Source organism: Haemaphysalis longicornis, unplaced genomic scaffold, assembly GCF_048455015.1.
Source record: "Haemaphysalis longicornis isolate Haplotype H1 unplaced genomic scaffold, Haemaphysalis longicornis Haplotype H1 scaffold_1, whole genome shotgun sequence".
NCBI lineage: Eukaryota > Metazoa > Arthropoda > Arachnida > Ixodida > Ixodidae > Haemaphysalis > Haemaphysalis longicornis.
Genome location: NW_027526203.1, coordinates 430,500,634 through 430,518,505, shown reverse-complemented (window position 1 = coordinate 430,518,505; position 17,872 = coordinate 430,500,634). Strand labels below are relative to the sequence as shown.

General features: G+C 47.5%; 2 protein-coding genes across 2 annotated transcripts in view; both read right to left on the bottom strand.

Annotated features, from left to right (window-relative positions):
• Positions 1 to 11,316, bottom strand: part of LOC144155717 (cytoplasmic dynein 2 intermediate chain 2-like) — a 30,174-nt gene extending 18,858 nt beyond the window's left edge. The window contains exon 1 of the mRNA XM_077687331.1: positions 11,158 to 11,316. The gene's annotated coding sequence lies outside the window, so the exon portion shown is untranslated. The remainder of the gene's footprint in view (positions 1 to 11,157) is intronic.
• A 108-nt stretch (positions 11,317 to 11,424) lies between these two features.
• Positions 11,425 to 17,410, bottom strand: LOC144155719 (cytoplasmic dynein 2 intermediate chain 2-like). The gene is made up of 4 exons (XM_077687333.1): positions 17,309 to 17,410; positions 15,658 to 15,742; positions 13,190 to 13,402; positions 11,425 to 12,048 (listed from the first exon to the last, which is right to left on the bottom strand). The coding sequence occupies exons 1-4, from the start codon at positions 17,365 to 17,367 to the stop codon at positions 11,839 to 11,841; spliced, it is 567 nt and encodes a 188-aa protein (XP_077543459.1). The 5' UTR covers positions 17,368 to 17,410; the 3' UTR covers positions 11,425 to 11,838.
• Between the last annotated feature and the right edge of the window lie 462 nt (positions 17,411 to 17,872).

Sequence of the window (17,872 nt, the reverse complement as noted above, 5' to 3'; positions counted from 1 at the left end):
CATCGACTTTATATCAGACAAGGGGCGTCCCCCAAGGCTCGGTGCTTTATCCCATCCTATTTAATGTACTAATGAGCTCAATTCCAATAAATCAGGAGGTCTGTACTTATGTTTACGCTGACGACATAGCCTTTTTCTCTGCTGCCCAGGACATTCATGTTCTTTATCAAATGCTACAGGCATAATTGTTTTCTATCGAAAGGTGGTTAAAGGGAAGCTGAAGCGCTTTCCAAAAAAATTGAGTTAGATTCACAGTTCTATAGTTTCTTGCGCGCTGATTCCGAATATCACATTGAAATTTATCGTACACGAGTCCAAGTGGCATTTATCTTACAAAAAGCGCGGCCCCGTTTGAAAGACGCGCGCTTTTCGTCTTTTGACGCCCCTGATTGGTTGCGCCCGTGATGACGTCAAAGGAGGACACCCTTCGGCCGCGCGGGTTGTCGGAAGCATTGCGAACGATCGCACGGTTGCCTTTGCGGCAATTTAGCTTGCAGTTTAATTTTCGCACATGACTGGAAGTTTGTTGTATATATTTCCCGTGCTGTTGGTTCAATTATCTTGGAGCTTAAATCTGCTTTACCCAACAGAGAACCCCAAAGCAGTGACTGGGACGTCGACTAGTGGGTTCCATCAAAATATTTTTGAATTAGGCAACCAGCATAGGGGGATTTTATACCTTATGTTAAATTAGGTACTGCCTTAACCGTTTCTTATTATACACAAAACCATTTATGCCGAAGATTAATGGGCGTTTTATAAACAATCTACCAGCGAAAAGCACGTACGTGCACTGCGCGAAAAAATAGCGTTCATGCGCTGTAAACGTATATGCGAGACACATCTTGCCGGTACACGCATAAACGAACAAGCAGACTCTGCTTCCGCATTTCCTTTGTTCGTTGTCGCCCACCCCAGCCCCGTTACTCATCCCCGTACACAGACTCACACGCGCGCGCCATTTCGGCAGCGGCGCTACGGCGCCCCCGCGATTGCTAGCTGCACTTCGATGAGTGGCGTCTTACTGCTTCACATGCATTTATTCTGAAAACACTGCAGCATACTAGTGCCTGTTCAGCATTATTGGCTGTAGTAGGGCTTGATTTTCGCTTGTGCGTTGCGCATTCTGCTACAATATTACGGCCACCTCGTTATAATTAACAGTCCAGTCGGACAAGGCAGTTACGTTGTAGTTACGTTACTTTAGGTAACAATCACCAAACGTTTGTGATAATGAATCGTTGGCCTGTTTCAGCATTTCTAGATTTTAGCATTTACCGCGCTAGTCGGACAGAGGCCGTATATTTACTCTTCGCTCCTAATTTTTTTAGTATCATCATTATTATTTATCACCGACTATCACTGGAGCACACTTGAGGTTCAGTGACAACAAGGGCTTGCCAGGTTATAATATGCAGCCACACGGAATCTTGGGAAAAAATTAGGCCCCCGCAGTCAACACAAATTATGGCACGGTGGTGGTTCGGAGTGGTGTTTTTTTTTAATTCCAGACAAACATCACCTTATCGTGACATGTATACTTGCAAAATAAGTAATCTGGTTGTCTTGGTTCTTTTACTTTGTAGGAATACTGTTTACCTCTTAGCCGGGAGAGAACTTCTATCAGGATTGGCCCCTTGTTTTAGTTTCGCCAAAAAATTGTTTTTTTGAACACTGTCATGAGCCCATAGGGAAAGAAAACCGACGCGTTTAACGAAACAAGTATTTCCTGAACAAATGCGACTTGGTTTCTGGAATGGAACGAAACGTCCCCGGCCAAAGTACAGCAGTATTCCCCATCCTTCCTATATCTAGAATCGAATGTGAACATTCACGTCCGTCGCATCAAAAAAAAAAAAACGCAATAGAGCGGTTTACAAAGTATTTAACGTAGTGTAGTATATTCTCTGTCATCAAGCACAGCCACCTCGGCTGTCGCTTCCGTATGTTATCAAGCATCCCGGCGTGGCATTATTCTGCTTAGGAATACGGCATGAAAACGTATGCCTCGTTTGGCGTTTGTGCATACTTTTTGAACACGAAAATTGTACAAATGAGTGCCATCAACCACAACAACAACAAGTATCATTCACAAGGAGACACGGCGAAAAGAGCATGGCCGAGGCGCCGATCCGGCCGGAAGTCCAGGTATGACGTTTTTCAGCCGGTTTTCGCCCGCGCTCTTCGGTCTTCCGGCATCACGCGGCGAGATGGGGGCGGGGCATCGGGCCAAATTTGTTTTCTCATCGCGCCGCTTCTATTGCATGTATTGCGAAAATATTTCGTACACGGGAACTATTCAATGTGCACTTGCTGCTAGTCAACTTTTCTTTTAATTATAAAACCGCTTCACCTTCCCTTTAACAAACTTAAATTTGAACATTAACGTCAATAAGTGCGCTGTTATTGCTTCCCGTATCTGCTCCGGTTACGCTCTGCCTGACGTATCGGGGGGCGACTATCCCTAAGGTGGCATCACTGAAGTATTTGGGTGCAATATATGATAATACAATGGATTGGCACCCTCGTATAAACCATATCGCGACCAAAGGAGAACGGGCACTTGGACTGTTGCGGAGACTCAGCAATAGGAGTTTTGGAATGAAAAGTGACACTTTACTTTTCATTTACCGGGGGTACATGCATCCCATTTTAGAGCTTGGCTGCGCCCTCTTTTCAGTTTCACCAGATTACAAACTCAGAAAGCTTATTATGTTGGAGCGTTGTGCACTGAGATTGTGCCTCGGCCTCCCAAGGTGCGTGGCAAATAACATCTTGTATTTGGAGGCCCGCATGCCGTGCCTGGAGTCTTGGTTTCGGCTACTCAGCACTGACGGTTATGAGGATTTTTTAATCTCCACAGATCAGATATTTTTCATTGATGGTTGCTCAGCCAGCACTCTTTTTCAGCTCTTGGTGGCCTCAATACATTATTCCACAGTGGTTTTACGCCCATACGTTACTCTCACCATCGAGTATCAATATTCACACAGTTCTGACAATGCACTCTGATGTTCCTCCTGCGCCTTTAACTTTCCATAATATTTTCCCCAGTAACGCTAAAATGCTTACGTCGCGATTTTTAACAGGAATACTGAACGACCATTTGGCAAGTTTTAAGGATTATGCAATAGTGGCAACAGATGCATCCCAGCGTGATGAGCGAGCAGGTGTGGGACTTTTTAGTCCACACCTTAACTGGTCAGTCTCGCTGTGTTTACCTGATTTCACATCGGTATTTCAAGCCGAATTCCTAGCAATAGTTCTGGCCTTAAAAGAAGTACCTCCGCAGCACTTTAATGAAGCAATAATTACTGACTCCTTATCGGTTTGTTTTGCTGTGTCTCCACCCGAAAATTCCGCTCTTATTCGTGCATTCAACTTCCTTGTGCCTTCCCATTTGCGGGACATCTGCCTCATTTGGGTTCCAGGTCACAAAAGGTTGCTGCTTAATGAACAGGCTGATTCCTTGGCGCGATCTTCGTTGAATGGCCCTCCAGTGGACCTATGCCTTATTCTCTTTATTGTAGCAGGAGCAAGGTTTCGTACCTACCAACGCCTAGCAAGAGTGCAGGAAGGGATCATCTCTAATTTTGAAGATTATGTCCATTTAAAACACAATTGGAATACCCGTTTTTGTGAACCTCGTCAATTCGAGGTCACATTAACTACCTTCAGATGTCGAGTCCCCCAACTCAACTTTTATATGCACCGGGCTGGTCGAGCCTCCTCCCGATGTGCTGTCTGCGGTGATCAGGAGGCTTTAGAGCACTTCCTATTGCATTGCCGCGGTTTTTCAATGATGAGGCAATGTCATCTTGCCACACCATTGCGACGAATTGGTCTGCCTATTTCCATGCCCGTACTACTATCTATTGGGGCCACATCACTGGGATATTGTCACCAAGGGGTGGCTGCAGCCATTCATGCATACGTTTCCGAGACCAGGCGCCTGCCCTGTTAGCTTTGATTCTTGCAAGTACTTTTTCCGGTCCAAAAATCTCAGTTGTTCTATCCCAAACTCTACTTACAACAACCAATTCTATTTTTTATCTTTCTGTGTATAAATCGCTAGGTTTATCATTTTGCAGAGTTTTAAGAGAGCGCATTAGCCCTTCTCACGCCCGATTCCTGGCCAGTCCCCCACGTGGGTATGTGCCAAATCACCAGGAACAACAACAACAACAACAACAACAACACTGGGATGCCAGCCTACGTGGAACCGTGGTGCTCTCGAAGAACTCTCTCAGAGGGCGTCGCTACTGAGACTCGGCTGGCTGGTCGTAAACGGTGCGAGGGGCTTAAGCAGCGTCACCGTCGCCGCTCGAGGACGCGCTTTCAGAAGGCTTTGGCGGCGGAGCATCCGACGTCTCATTACCAGCACCGCCACGTAGCTGGTTCAAGTCGGGCCATGGTGGCCGGCGGTTTCTGCGCGATGACGACCAAGAAGCGTCGGAAGCGGCACCGGCACAGGCCCTCCGATGTGTCGGGGGTCTCGCGCTGTGGGCCCTGCCGCTGGCGGACGCTGCTTCCCCTTCGCGGTTCTTGCCGGCTCCCCGCTCAGGACTTGGCCGGCTGGAAGGCTGCTGTCACTGGACTCGCGGTACGCCTCCCTTCTGCCTGTCGTCATTACGGCCGCCGCGAGATTTCGGCGCCGGTGGCGGCGTTTCCGATCGGAAGTTCACGGGGTTGGTCACTCCAGCTGTCCCGCATACCTTGCGGCTGCAGTAAGGGAGGGAACTGCGCTGGCCACCGCCGCAGTCGCCGACGTCCGACGAGTCTGACTTCCCAGTGCTCCTGTTCCGAAGACCATAACCGTTGGAGCGGCGGTTGGATTGCCTGCGAGCCCGGCTGTCCCAATGACCAGTCCTGTGCTCCTGCTGGCCTTTTGCGTCGGATTGGTGTACGGGCGGCCTGTTAGATGGAACACATCGACAGCGGCCATCCTGTTGTGGAAGGACCTCGTTTCCGACCTGCCTGCCAGCTCTGGCAGCCCGTTCTTGCGAAGGAGAGGGGATGTGGCATGTGATCGGACCCGTACCTGCGGGTGCTGTGGTACTCGCGCCGAGCCTTGAGGCCGTTTGTATTCGAGCAGCCTTCGCTGTCGGTGGCCGGTTATTCCAAGTGGAACATCTTTTCCTTCGTCAGCTGGTCTTGCGCCGGCTGAGGCTGAAAGCAGACGCTCTGCTTGTGCTGAACTTGTGACGGAGTTGTGAAGGGCCGCGTCTTTTCCTTGGCGCCAACCATGGCAGCGGTTTTGGACTTTTTAATTTAGTACTTTGTCTGTGTGCAATACATTTAATAACAATGCTGGGAATGATAAGCGCTTTGAAATTGTAAAAGTTTCAAATCTTAATACTTAACCGGAAAATTTTGATCGCTCCTAATTGATCCATCTTTTACGTCGTCCATAAGCATATATGAGCTGATGATTTACGCAGAATAAACGGTTTCTATTTTCTGTTCTGTGTGTTTCTACCGCATGGTTGTCTTCGTTTCGCTCTGCGCAAGGAATATAAGGAATATACGAGGTTTATGGGACTCACACAGTTCGCCCCGGGTCAAACTACCGGATTCAAGTTAAGATCATCGCATCTAAAACTGCACCGAAAAGAAGCGAGATAGCAGCACAAAAAAGTAAAAAGAACAGGGTTATACACGCTAACTTGAGCTGCCGTGTCGAGGCACGCAGCTGACTGTCGCAGCCCATGCCTCCCCCTCCCCCCACCACTCCCTACACGCACGCACGCACGCACAAAGTAAACTTTTGTTGCCGCGGAGCCGAATAGCTGGCCTAATTTTAATGCGACAGATCAATTGGGCACCACTCCCAGTTTCAAAGGCCTGCTTATCCGGTTTTTTGACCACCTATTGCACGTTAGCTCGAATACTTCGTAACAGCTGCTGTTAGCATAAGGAGCGCAACAAGCACGCACCCCCCCCCCCTTCCCCCTAAACACACCACGTAATAATTAATCCGAACGCGCGCGCGCACACACACAAACTTATAACAGTAGAAATATTCGTATAACCGTAATTGTTTATCTTTTGCTGCAGTTTGGAACGATTCGAGGATTTCTTCTACACAGTATAGGGAGAACCTCCCTTTTTAGAGCCGTACATGACTAGTGAGCTAAGGCAGACGACTATGATACCACACCGCAGTATTTTAAGTGGGAATGCACTTTATAAGCGACCCTGAATTCCGTTGACCGCCGTCCGTCCACATAGCAACAGCTGCGGGTGCGCGCGCTCCTCGTCTTCCTTGGCAACGGGGGGAGATGGCACATACCCACGTGGGGGATTGGCCAGGAATCTCCTCGTCTTCCTTGGCAACGGGGGGAGATGGGTGCGCGCTGCCTGGCCGCTGACATGGCACATACCCACGTGGGGGATTGGCCAGGAATCGGGCGTGAGAAGGGCTAATGCACCCGCTTAAAGGAGTACTGACACGAAATTTCAAAGCTGAGACCCGCTCTAGCAATCAAGTACAACGACACAAATAGGTGTCTGTGCATGGCACATACCCACGTGGGGGATTGGCCAGGAATCGGGCGTGAGAAGGGCTAATGCACCCGCTTAAAGGAGTACTGACACGAAATTTCAAAGCTGAGATCCGCTCTAGCAATCAAGTACAACGACAACACAAATAGGTGTCTGTGAATAAATGCATCTTTCTTTCTTTGTAGTTGTGTGTGTGTGTGTGATCTCTCTTTCTCGAACATTACCGAACCGCGCAAATTCAACTCGTGCATTCGCACTTTCACATTCTTCCCCTCGGGGAAATGCGGGGAAATTTTTTTTTCGATCCTGGCCCAAGTGCTGTTTTTCAGATGGAGGTGAAAAGCGAAAAAAACGTCCGTGTGCCGAGATTTCAGCGCACGTTAAAGATTCTCCGGTGGTCAAAATTAATCCGGAGCCCTCCACAATGGCGCTCCTCGTAGGCCAGGTGTAGCTTCGGCGTGTTAAGTCCTTAAATATTGGATTTTAGGGGTGGAGACCCTTAGGGGTTCGGGTTGTCGGTGTCTCCAGTCGTTGTCGTCAGCTTTTCATGTAGTCACGGTACTAATAAAACACCTGGACACTCATTTTCGAACGCAACGTCGCGGGTTCGATTCCCGACCACGGCGGCCGCTTTTCTGATGGAGGCGGAAAGCAAAAATGCCCGTGTGCTAGAGTTTTCGGTGCACGTTAAATATCCCCAGGTGGTCAAAATCAAGCCGGAGCCCTCCACTACGGCGCGCCTCATCACCTGTGTAGCGTCGGGGCGTTGAACGCCATAATCAATCAATCAATCAATCAATCAATTAATCGTTTTCCAACGCCTCGCGCTACCATAAAACGCGTACTAAAAGTGTAAAACGGATAAAACCGGTTCAAAATAAACTAACATGATTTAAATATTTGTGGAACACTCCCCGTCCGCTTCAGCAATCGTCAAGCACGAGCAGAAGCTGTTCGTAGACGGGCTAAAATTTGTGTTACACCTAAGGCGTTGCGCTGCTGAGCACGAGGTCACGGGTTCGATTCCCGGCTGCGGCGGCCGCTTTTCTGATGGAGGCGAAAAGCAAAAACGCCCGTGTGCACGAGATTTCGGCACACGTTAAAGATCCCCAGGTGGTCAAAATTAATCCGGAGCCCTCCACTACGGCGCGCCTCATCGCTTGCGTTGCGTCGGCGCGTTAAACCCTACCATCAATCAATCAAATCAATCAATTTGTGTTACACTCAAGCAGTGTTGTACACGTTCCTCTAAAACAGGAACGAAAGCTCGTTCCTCATTCCTTCCCAATTTTGAAACGACTTCCCGTTACAAGTTCCCTTATTGCGAAAGGAACGCGTTCCAGTTCCACTTCGAACATTGGAACGTGCCGTTACATTAACGTTACATTTCATTTTTAAAAATTAAAATACGGTGTCGGATAATCCTGAGGCAAAATAAAATGAGAAAATTAAAACTCACATTGAACTGGGTATATTATATACAAATATGAACACCGCCGGAAGCAGATTATCTGGAGATGAAAAGAATCCAAAGAAACGCTCCTAGACGAAGTTTTTCAGGAAGCACCAGACAAACTCCATACATGTCTAACTGCGCCCCTGATATACAAAGTTCACATAAGAAACAGACGAATGCATAAATGATCTCAGCTAGACATATTTAACTCACGAGGGGCTCCTCGTTCACCCTCGTTCATTCAACTGACCGGACTCAAGCATCCCTATATCGACTTTCTAGCTCTCCCTCTGACCGTTCAAGAACACCAAACACTTCGGTTTTATTGCACAAAAACCACGTCTCGAGGACCTAGTAACTAACACACACTGGGCCACTGATTGGCCAGGTAAAAAACCCAAAGATTGGTACACAAACAATCAAGTGATCCACTCTCTTACTCTCACTCCCAGGTATTCATCAAAGCACAAGTATAACACAGGTTGAAACCGACCAACTAAAGCAACTCTGAACGCTGAGCTTCGGGCGGCCTCTCTCAGGTATTTTTCATACGGCGCGCGACGAAATTAGGCCCAACAATGAAGAAATTCATGTCCTTTGTCTACAGGACGCGTGCACTACAAAAGGACCTGGCACTCCCGTCGACCAATTCCCGCCAGATCGGCGATAGACCGCGCCGTGACGAACTGCGTGTGTACTCTGCCCCTTCGAGCAGTACAACATCCTGAGATACTGCGGCACACCCACAGCCGGTGATACTTCGAATAACCTCACAGCGAGCGCAACTCCACCGACGACAACGCACCCTCGTCTTGCGCGCACTATTTTTTATTTATTTATTTATTTATTGTACCTCTCAGGGCCAAAGGCAAGAAATAATAATACAGTGCAGTGAGTATCATAACAATAAAAACATTAGGTTGTTCCTTAAAATACAATACTAGCTAAATTCTCGCGAAAATTCAGGTTATCATTAATGTTAACAATGTCACGGGGAAGGTGGTTCCATTCGCTGGATGTACGGGGGAGAAATGAATGACTGAAGGTTTTTGTGTTGCACGATTCAAGACCAACTTTGTGAGAGTGATAAATGCGATGGGAAGTGTACTGAGGTGGTGGAACTAATTTGCAGAGTTCTGGGTGGTGATACAATTTATGGAACAGGGTTAGACGAAAAAGCTTTCGACGCGAAGACAACGTAGGTAGGCCAAGTGTATTTCTCATTGCTGTTATGTTTGCACCTCGGCTATAATTAGAGAGAATGAAGCGAATTGCATTGTTCTGTACAGTTGTTAGCATTTCGTGAGTGGTATCCCATATCGGCGCGGCGTATTCTAATTTTTAACGTTCTAGTGTTGTAAAAAGCAACAGTTTAAGTTCGTACGGGGCGTTAAAAAAGTTTCGCCTATAAATCCCAGCATACGGTTAGCATTGTTAATAACGTATTCGATGTGAAGGGCCCAGGACAAGTTTGATGTGATGTGAACGCCAAGGTACTTATAGGAGACAACAAATTCTAAAGCGGAATTATTAAGAAAATAAAGTGACGTAGTGATGTTTGTACGGGATACACGCAGGACTTTGCATTTGTTAGTGTTGAGCTCCATTCGCCATTCATGACACCAGTTAGCGATACTAGTAATATCAGACTGAAGAATTGCGCAATCGTTGTTGGTGTTAATTTCTCGGAAAATGACACAATCATCAGCAAAAAGATGGATTTTAGAAGTTACCATGGAGGAGAGATCGGTAAATTAAGAATAAGAGCGGCCCCAGCACTGACCCCTGAGGTACACCGGAGTGTACGTCTCGTAGGGGTGAGTTGTAGCCGTTTGCTGCAACGAATTGCGAACGATAAGTAAGAAAACATTAAATCCATTTTAGAAGATTATCATCGGTATTTAGTTGCCGTAGTTTATGAAGCAGGATTTTATGAGAGACCTTGTCAAAAGCCTTGCTAAAGTAAAAAAAAAATACAATCTGCATTAGATGAACGATCAGGAATACGGTGAAGACTGTGTGTAAATGTTACCAGTTGAGTTTCACAAGAGTATGATTTCCGAAAGCCGTGCTGTGCCGACGTGAAAAATGCGGTAATTACCCCTGACAATATACAGATACGATGGTTTCAAAAGGGACCTGCGGCTCTGCTCGTACTTAGACAACCTTTCCCCGGCCGGAAACAATTCTATCGGCCATACGCGCATCCTGGCCTCCCCAAACTATGAAAGGTGAAAAGCATTCTCGTGGCTGCGCTATTCACTCGTCGAACGCCCTCGCGTTAGCTAAACCGGCATGAAAGCTAGCACAAGCTCCGGCCCACTGCTTGGTTATTCTTCTGCCCTTGACATTAGAGGAAGCACGTTCCGCTGTAGGGGGGACAAATTGGCCAGCTTGTAGAAAGAAAAATACAGTAGCGACTTGTGGCTTTTTGTACTTGAGCCTTGGCATCAAAAACAGCAAAATCCTAGCGATGTAAAGTTTGCAGAAGGAACGCCGTTCCTGCCGTTCCTTCATAAACCTAAAGAGTTACCGTTACAGTTCCACCGACCCTTAATGGAACGGTGGCGTTCCTCCGTTCCTCCAAAAAGGAACTAGTTCCAGGAACGCCATTACGTATAACACTGCACTCAAGTACCCACCGGCTCTTGACTTTAGGCCTGATCGGGTCAGGTCAGGTGGTCGGTCGAAGCACCAAAAGGCATACTTACCTGGTCTCGGGGCCTCGTTGATCAACGAGCACCCAGGGTGAAGCACGGGCATTGCACTGCGCTCGCGTTGACCCCTGCCGCTACCCCAAACTGGGGCAGATGGGCAGCAGGCAAATTGCTTAAATCCGGTTGAACGCAAGGGAGGCGCTACCCCCTCAGCAAGCGCGCGATTGCTCCTCCCAACGGCGCTTCTCCGGCGCCCGATCAGTGCGCGCCGTGTGGCAAGAGAGAGTCTTACAATCTTTAAATGCACTGATACACTGCACACTTCGCCCCTCCCCAGGTTTCACGTCAGTGGAAATGACCCGGAATTTCTTTTTTTGTTTTTTTTTTTTTTTTTGTTTCTATCGTCGCTTAGCAAGAATCACGCCTTCTGCTCCGTTTCAAAGCGAAGAGATCTGTCATAGCTCTGTACCTTTTTGCGCTCTGGAGCGCCGTTGCGTGTTCAAAATGAGATATCATAGGCGTGGAGACTATCCCTCTTACCGTAAACTGTGCCGGCGGCTAAGATCGATGGCCTTTGCGGATGGAAAGCGACCGACGTGACGCAGGTGTCCGTGCTGAGGCAGTTGCCAGGCTGGTTGCTTTTACCAGAACGGTGAGGATTCCAAAGACGCACTCCAGCTTCATGTGTGCACCATTCCTCGTGATTGATAGCACCACATGTGCGGAAATTTCGTCAAGGAAGAAGTCACTGCGCCCCATGCATAAAAACTGTACGGGTGGGGGAACTTTTTAGTATTGCTAATGGAGAGTGGAAGCAGCTTGCATCTCTGAAGCCACTAGTTGGTGGTAGTCAAACTATATAGAACTATACTACCGCTATGTCTACAGCCTCTGAGACTAAGCGGGTGATTAACGTATTAACGTATTCTGATCTCTGCCCACCCTAGGGGGTGGGGGGTTCCGAATGCGATGTCCGGGATTGAGCTTGAAACCACTCCCATAATATTTTAAACCCTTACCACGCTCATTTAAAAACAAGGCTAAGATTACTTTTTGGGGATTTCTATCTACATGGCGTTCCCAGATGGACCGTAAACGTTTTCATCTCCTACGCGCTGCGTAATATATGGAAGATTATATCTTACGTCGATTCACTAGGTAAAATTACATTTTCGTTGACTGAACTTTCTCCTGAAGTGCCCTCGTCTAGGATTCTTTCTGCTATGGCGATTTTCCAAAACAAATTCGTTTCAGAGCTGTAGAATTACTACAAGTTTTATTTATAGCGTATTTCGGTTTCAAGCTTAGGAGCACAAATTTCTGCTCGTTATACGATTCCCCACACAGCGACGCGCGGCCCCGAAAAGCGAAAGGATATGAGAGCGCTAAGATGGAGCCTGTGGAATTCCAACTCGCATCTGTGCAGTGAAACTGTAAAGAAAAAAAAATAACTTCAATCCCCTCATAAAATGGAATATTTCATAAAAGGACCCTTCAATGAAAATAACTGGATTATCTCTGCTTTGCACTTCTTACCGATCACGCTTATATCCTGCATGTAGGGTTGAACTATGCGAGCGCGCCCCACACACACGTGCGCGCTGAAGCAGGTCGGCTTCGCCGCAATGCCACTGAACGACCAATTCCTGCAAGCACGGCAGGAAACACGGCGAATACGGAGGTCCGACCTAAAATTTGACTCAAAAATATCATCGGCGCATACAGCGTAGGCCGCATGTCAAATGGTACGTTGGGCCTAACGATTGGGCAACGTGGTCCGTTTCTTCGCAATAACTGGTCATTCAGGTGCATGGCGGTAAAGTACGCCAATTAGTGCGTCGCCAGTAGCACGTCACATGCGCCGCCGAGCATCTCAAAAACCTTTTTTTTTTTTTTTTTTTCGGGCTCGGGAACTCCTGGGATCGAACACAGGCTCCTGAGCTTCAGAAACAAAAATCATAACCCCTCAGCCCTGAATTATTTTCTTTAGATAGGCTGACAATAAGGTATAACTGCAGCTTTTCTATTTTAGAAAAAAACTTATAATCTCTTTTGAGGTTCAGTAGGTGGAATAAATACTTTTCATGGAGTGCAGATTTCACGGCAACTCAAAAACGATGTCGTTGCTCCTCCAGAGCCACGCCAACACACATACACATATCCTTACAAAGGAACCATCGCAAGTGGCAAGTACCCCCGGATGCACACAAACTAGGTACATCAGGAGGTTCATGCGCCCCAAGCGTGTGTCCACATATGCGCACGGTGCACCTGCCCATGCGCCGCACGTTGTCGCGCTCGGGATAGCTTTATTTTTGTTGTTTAACGGCGACAACTTTAAGAAATAATTAGGTACGGCATAGCACCCTTTGGAAGATCATCATATTAGCATAGCCGTGTATCAACAGCTGACACAGTCCCCCCTTGGGATGACCGTCCAGTATTTTTTGCCCACGAGCGAAAGAAACAGGACCTTACGCTCCCAAACGAAAAAACTGTGACAAGTGGCAATTTTTATGTTTGGCATAATTTCACGCAACTCAAAAAGACAGCCGCTGTGCCGCGTGCAAACCTCCTGGGGGAACCTTGTGTCGCGGTAGAGTCGGGACGGCGTGCCCTCGCACGTGTCGGCCAGCAGCCTGTGGCCTCGGAAAGCGCTGCTGCGAGACGATTTTTCCAGCTCCTCCTTCATGGTGGGGTAGGCACGACGCATGAACGCTGCCAGGGAGGGCCAGTCGTACGCCCTGGGCTCGAGGGCTGCCACGGCCTTTGGCGAGGCTTGTACCTGCGCACATAACGCTTTTTCGAGCCATTTAGTTTCTCTCCTGATGAGGTGGCTCACCAAACTCTTTCGAAATTCGGGAGCAGCTTTAAAAGGGATTATATCCCACGAATGTCGGTGTTCCTGCTTTGTGCTTCAAGCCCAGACTGGGAAAAGGTGATTTGCTGTGCAACCCAACCATAGTAATAAAGACAAGTTGGCACCATCGACCGACGGATTGACTGTCTGACTGATTTGTCATCGGCAAGCCCAAGCCGTTCAACCAATGGACTTTGAATTGGTAGCGTCCATTCCTCCACTTAGGGGTATACCAAGAAAGCTTTAAATGTGTTTTCTTGCACACTTAAATTTATCGCATTTGATTTTGCGTACAGAGGTTACTGATACAGCTGTATAAAACGATTTTTTTTTTCAAATTAACTTCTAAAGAAGTTAAATGGATAACATCTTGCTCAAGGGCGTTTCCACATATCCCACATAATCTCTCACTCCCGTCAAGTTATCGCATCTGTCGTTGCGCCTACATAACGCTCATTTAATTTTCCAATAAAACCTTGTTTGAGGAATTTTCGGAAAATCAACCCTAAAAGGTAAATTTAATATCACGACTTTTGCACATTTTCATAGATCCCGAGATAGAAAAAACACCTGCTCTGAATGGTTCCTATATAAACAAACATCGGTATTTCTAGAAAATTTACCTATGAAGAAGTTAAATGAATGCCACATCGATTACAATGTTTGCACGGATCCCAAAATACCCCTTAAACCCTCAAAATTATCAACTCGATTAAAAAGAAATTGTAGAATTTTCATAACGTATCACGTAACGTTTTTTTCCCCAAATATTTCAGTGTTATTCAGGCCCGTGATGTTATTAATATGGGTTTGGCGTCTAAACATGAAAATAAAACGAATACTCAAACCTCGTTATAACGTAACGCGACACAACGAAATAATGGATATAACGAAGTAAATAAAATTCCCCTTCAAATCTCCGTAGAGAACCATGCCTTTGAAACCTCGTTGTAACGAAGTAAAATTGACCTGTCAATCGATATAACGAACTATATTAGTCTCCCCTACGAACACAAAATCCACGGCGTGCAGTGCTCCGTGGAGTTCCACAACTCGTTCGGCTCCGCTGTTTTAAAACTCCCGCGTCGACAGCATGCGCGGCCGAGCGAGCCATCCTCCTCGCTCAGTCAGCGGGGTGGAGCAAGCAGTATGGCTCTCTCAACGCCGATGCCGACGTGCTATTATCACAGATGTCACCGGAGAAACTGACGCAAGCAACGACGAAGACGCCGTGGTCTACCATGCCCACGCGTTCGACGTGCCAACGTCGTCGCACGCACTCGATGCGGTTGACCTTCTACGTCGTTTCTTCGGTGCCCATGGCGACGGCGAAAACGGCATCAACGGGGTGGCACGTGCACTGAAAAGGAACTCTTTCGCTTGCGATGTCCGAAGTAAAGGAGCATCATGGACTTTTTTCCAGCCATGTCTAGCGAACAATAAACTATGCAGTGTACGCATTGAGGAAGCAAGATATTTGTCTTGTATTCAATTTCCTTCGCATGCGTGGTCGCGTAGCGGTGCAGTGGACCGCGAGGCGATTTTCTTCTTTGCATGCTTATAGGTGCGCATCCAAGTGCGCATACACTGCCGTAAACTCTTATAATTGATATAACGGAATAATGGATATAACGAAATAATTACGACTTCCCTTCAACTTCGTAATAATGAGGTTTGAGTGCAATAGGTAATTTAGAAATTTAGAACTTTGGTTTCGGCGAGCAAATTTATTGGAAGATAAAGTACGATAGGGTTCCCTGTGTATGAAATTACACTTGCTAATGCGTAAAAATTAATTCAACATAGTTTTCCTAATCAATTGTAAATGAACAGAAATTTGTTTTACAGGGTTCTCCAACGACCTTCTCACGAGTGAGCACATCAGGCAGCTTCGTGATCCGAGTAGCAAAGAAGAGAACTTCGAACGCGACGTGCAAAGAAGTCGTAGGCACGTACACGGTAACTAGCGCATACAGCCAATTTCTTGTGTGTGTTTTGTCGTGTTCTGCTCATCAACAATCAACATGTGCAGCGCTAATTGTTTAAGTGTTGTTGGAAGCTTATGCAGCCTCCAACACGCTTCTGGTTGGCTAATCAGCACAGAGGATATAGAGAAGGCTGACCGTACTCCTCGGAGTGAAAGGTGGGGTTGTGTATATTGTAAAAGCAGGAAGACGCACCTCAACGTGACAGCACTCTCGCCCCTGTGTGCCAATTTCCGTCGTGGCCTGTGGCTCCGTCTGGACGCAGCTGTGGGACATGTTCCTGAAATAGGGCAGAAACAGGGATTCAAACACTTATCATCAGCTTAGTTAAGGGCACTGTAGGAGTAAGGCCTCTCCCATTGACCTTCAAACGCTGCTATTCTGCCCTGCCCGAGTCCAATATTTGCCTCCGATGTTTTTATTTCGTCCCTCCATCGAGTTAATGACCCCCCCCCCCTCTTTTTTTTTCTAGACCCGTCTCTCGGTAGCCACTCTGTTACCCTGGTGCTCCACCGGTTGTCATTTCAGCCCACTACTTGACCAGCACAAGACCGTTTCCTTTTCTTTATTTAAACTATGATATCATCTACTCGAGATTGTTCCCTGATCCAGGACCACGACGTGTCCAGGACGCTCGTTTCCTGTCTCTCAGCGTCACTCCTATCCTTCTTCGTTCCATGGCCCCTTGAGCCCATCTAAGTTTTATTTTTCCAGTTCTTCAGTACGTCGCCAAGTTTCCGCTCTATATGTCATCACCGGCAGCCCTGCAGCAATCAATTACGAAAACGTCACAGACGTTTCGCTCACTTAATGACAGGAGTGCACTACGCCCACAATTGGAGTAGCCAAAACTCACTCAATTGCGATTTCGTTTCTTAATTCTAGTTTCGCGGTACTTTTTTTTTATTCTGAAAAAAAAATACCCCAAATTTTGATGCGCTTCATGCTCATTCAACATTCAACTGCCTCTGCGCCCCGCCCCTCCCCCGGCTTTTATTTTTTCTTCCCTCTTCGACCGTATCCCCACAAGAGAGAGAGAGAGAGAGAGAGAGTTTTAATGAAATTGAAGAGGTGGGTCCCACTAACGAAGGGCCTTGCAAGTTCAGGTGGAAGTGAATGAAGTGAGATTAAAGAGGAAAAATTGAGGGGAGAGGGGTAGCAGGAATAAGGAACGGTATATGCTATGCACATGCGATGGTGCAACCGTTAGTCTAGATTCGTCCAGAGGTGTATACACACCCACAAGATGCAAAAGGACAGAATATATGCACACGAGGGTCACAGAACATCATCCCGATCTGAGGCTGTGAGGAACGTCAGGAGAGTTTTTTGTCCCTAGCGCCACTTTGTCACGATTGCCCCAGGGTTCAAGAAGGTGACAAAAATCAAGCCCCCTTCCTCGTCGAACTCGCACTTGGTTGCGACGAGTTTGCACGTGCATTAGCGAGTCGTCGGCAGCATTAAATGTGCTTAATGTCTACCCTTACCGAGCTGCGGCACACTAAAAGCTTCGGTAGCATTTTTATTTATTTGGTTGCGAAGGCGGGGGTAGGGGTGGATGGGAGCCCTGAGCAATTCTTTTGGTCGTGCACCCGTGCGTTAGATCGCGTTCAGTAGTGCGTCTCAGAAATTATTGCAGTCAGTTCCGCCAAATAAGTGGACTTTCAAGCTGTTCAAGTGGGAACAGGCCGGAGAAAGTCCGAGTATGTTATACTGTTTTGGACTTGTTTAGGGAGTGTATTAAACTGTTGTGTGCCATGCGATGTCATTTCGGTTCCGTGTTTTTCTTTTCAACTGCACTCTAAAGCATACTCGGCCTGCGCCGACTAGGCAATGATAAACCTACCTAAGCTCCTTTCCTGACGGCGGGAATTCGTCGTACTGGACCAGCTCCGTGGAAAACATGCTGGCGAGGTGCGGCAGCGAGCATCCGGCGCATGCAGGACGCGGCCAGCGGAACTACTCACAGAAGCGGTCGCCATGGCAACGTTCGGTCGGCCTTTTCCCGCTCCTGCACCCAGCTGGCACCACCGCCGCGCAACGGAGTTACCGGCGTTTATAGGCGTTAGGGGGAGTGTTCCGATTGGATCAAATAGAGGGCAGACGAAGAAGTTTGTGCTCCTAGAAACCGCTAGATTTGATAAGCTGGAAGTAAGAGTACAAGTCGTGCACAAATCCCGCTTCATAATCGGCATTAGAGCACATACTCATTCACGCCGTCACTCCACATGGGCAATGTTGTCCTTTGCCCCACCCGCCCCCATCTTCCTTATCTTTGTTCATGGCGAGACTCATACATCATCAGCCCCGGACTGACCGCTGACAGTTTGCGGGTGGTACAAGGATTCACTCAGCCATATGAATGCATGTGTAAATCGAATACCCGATCGCAGCTCGGGCCGTCCACGGT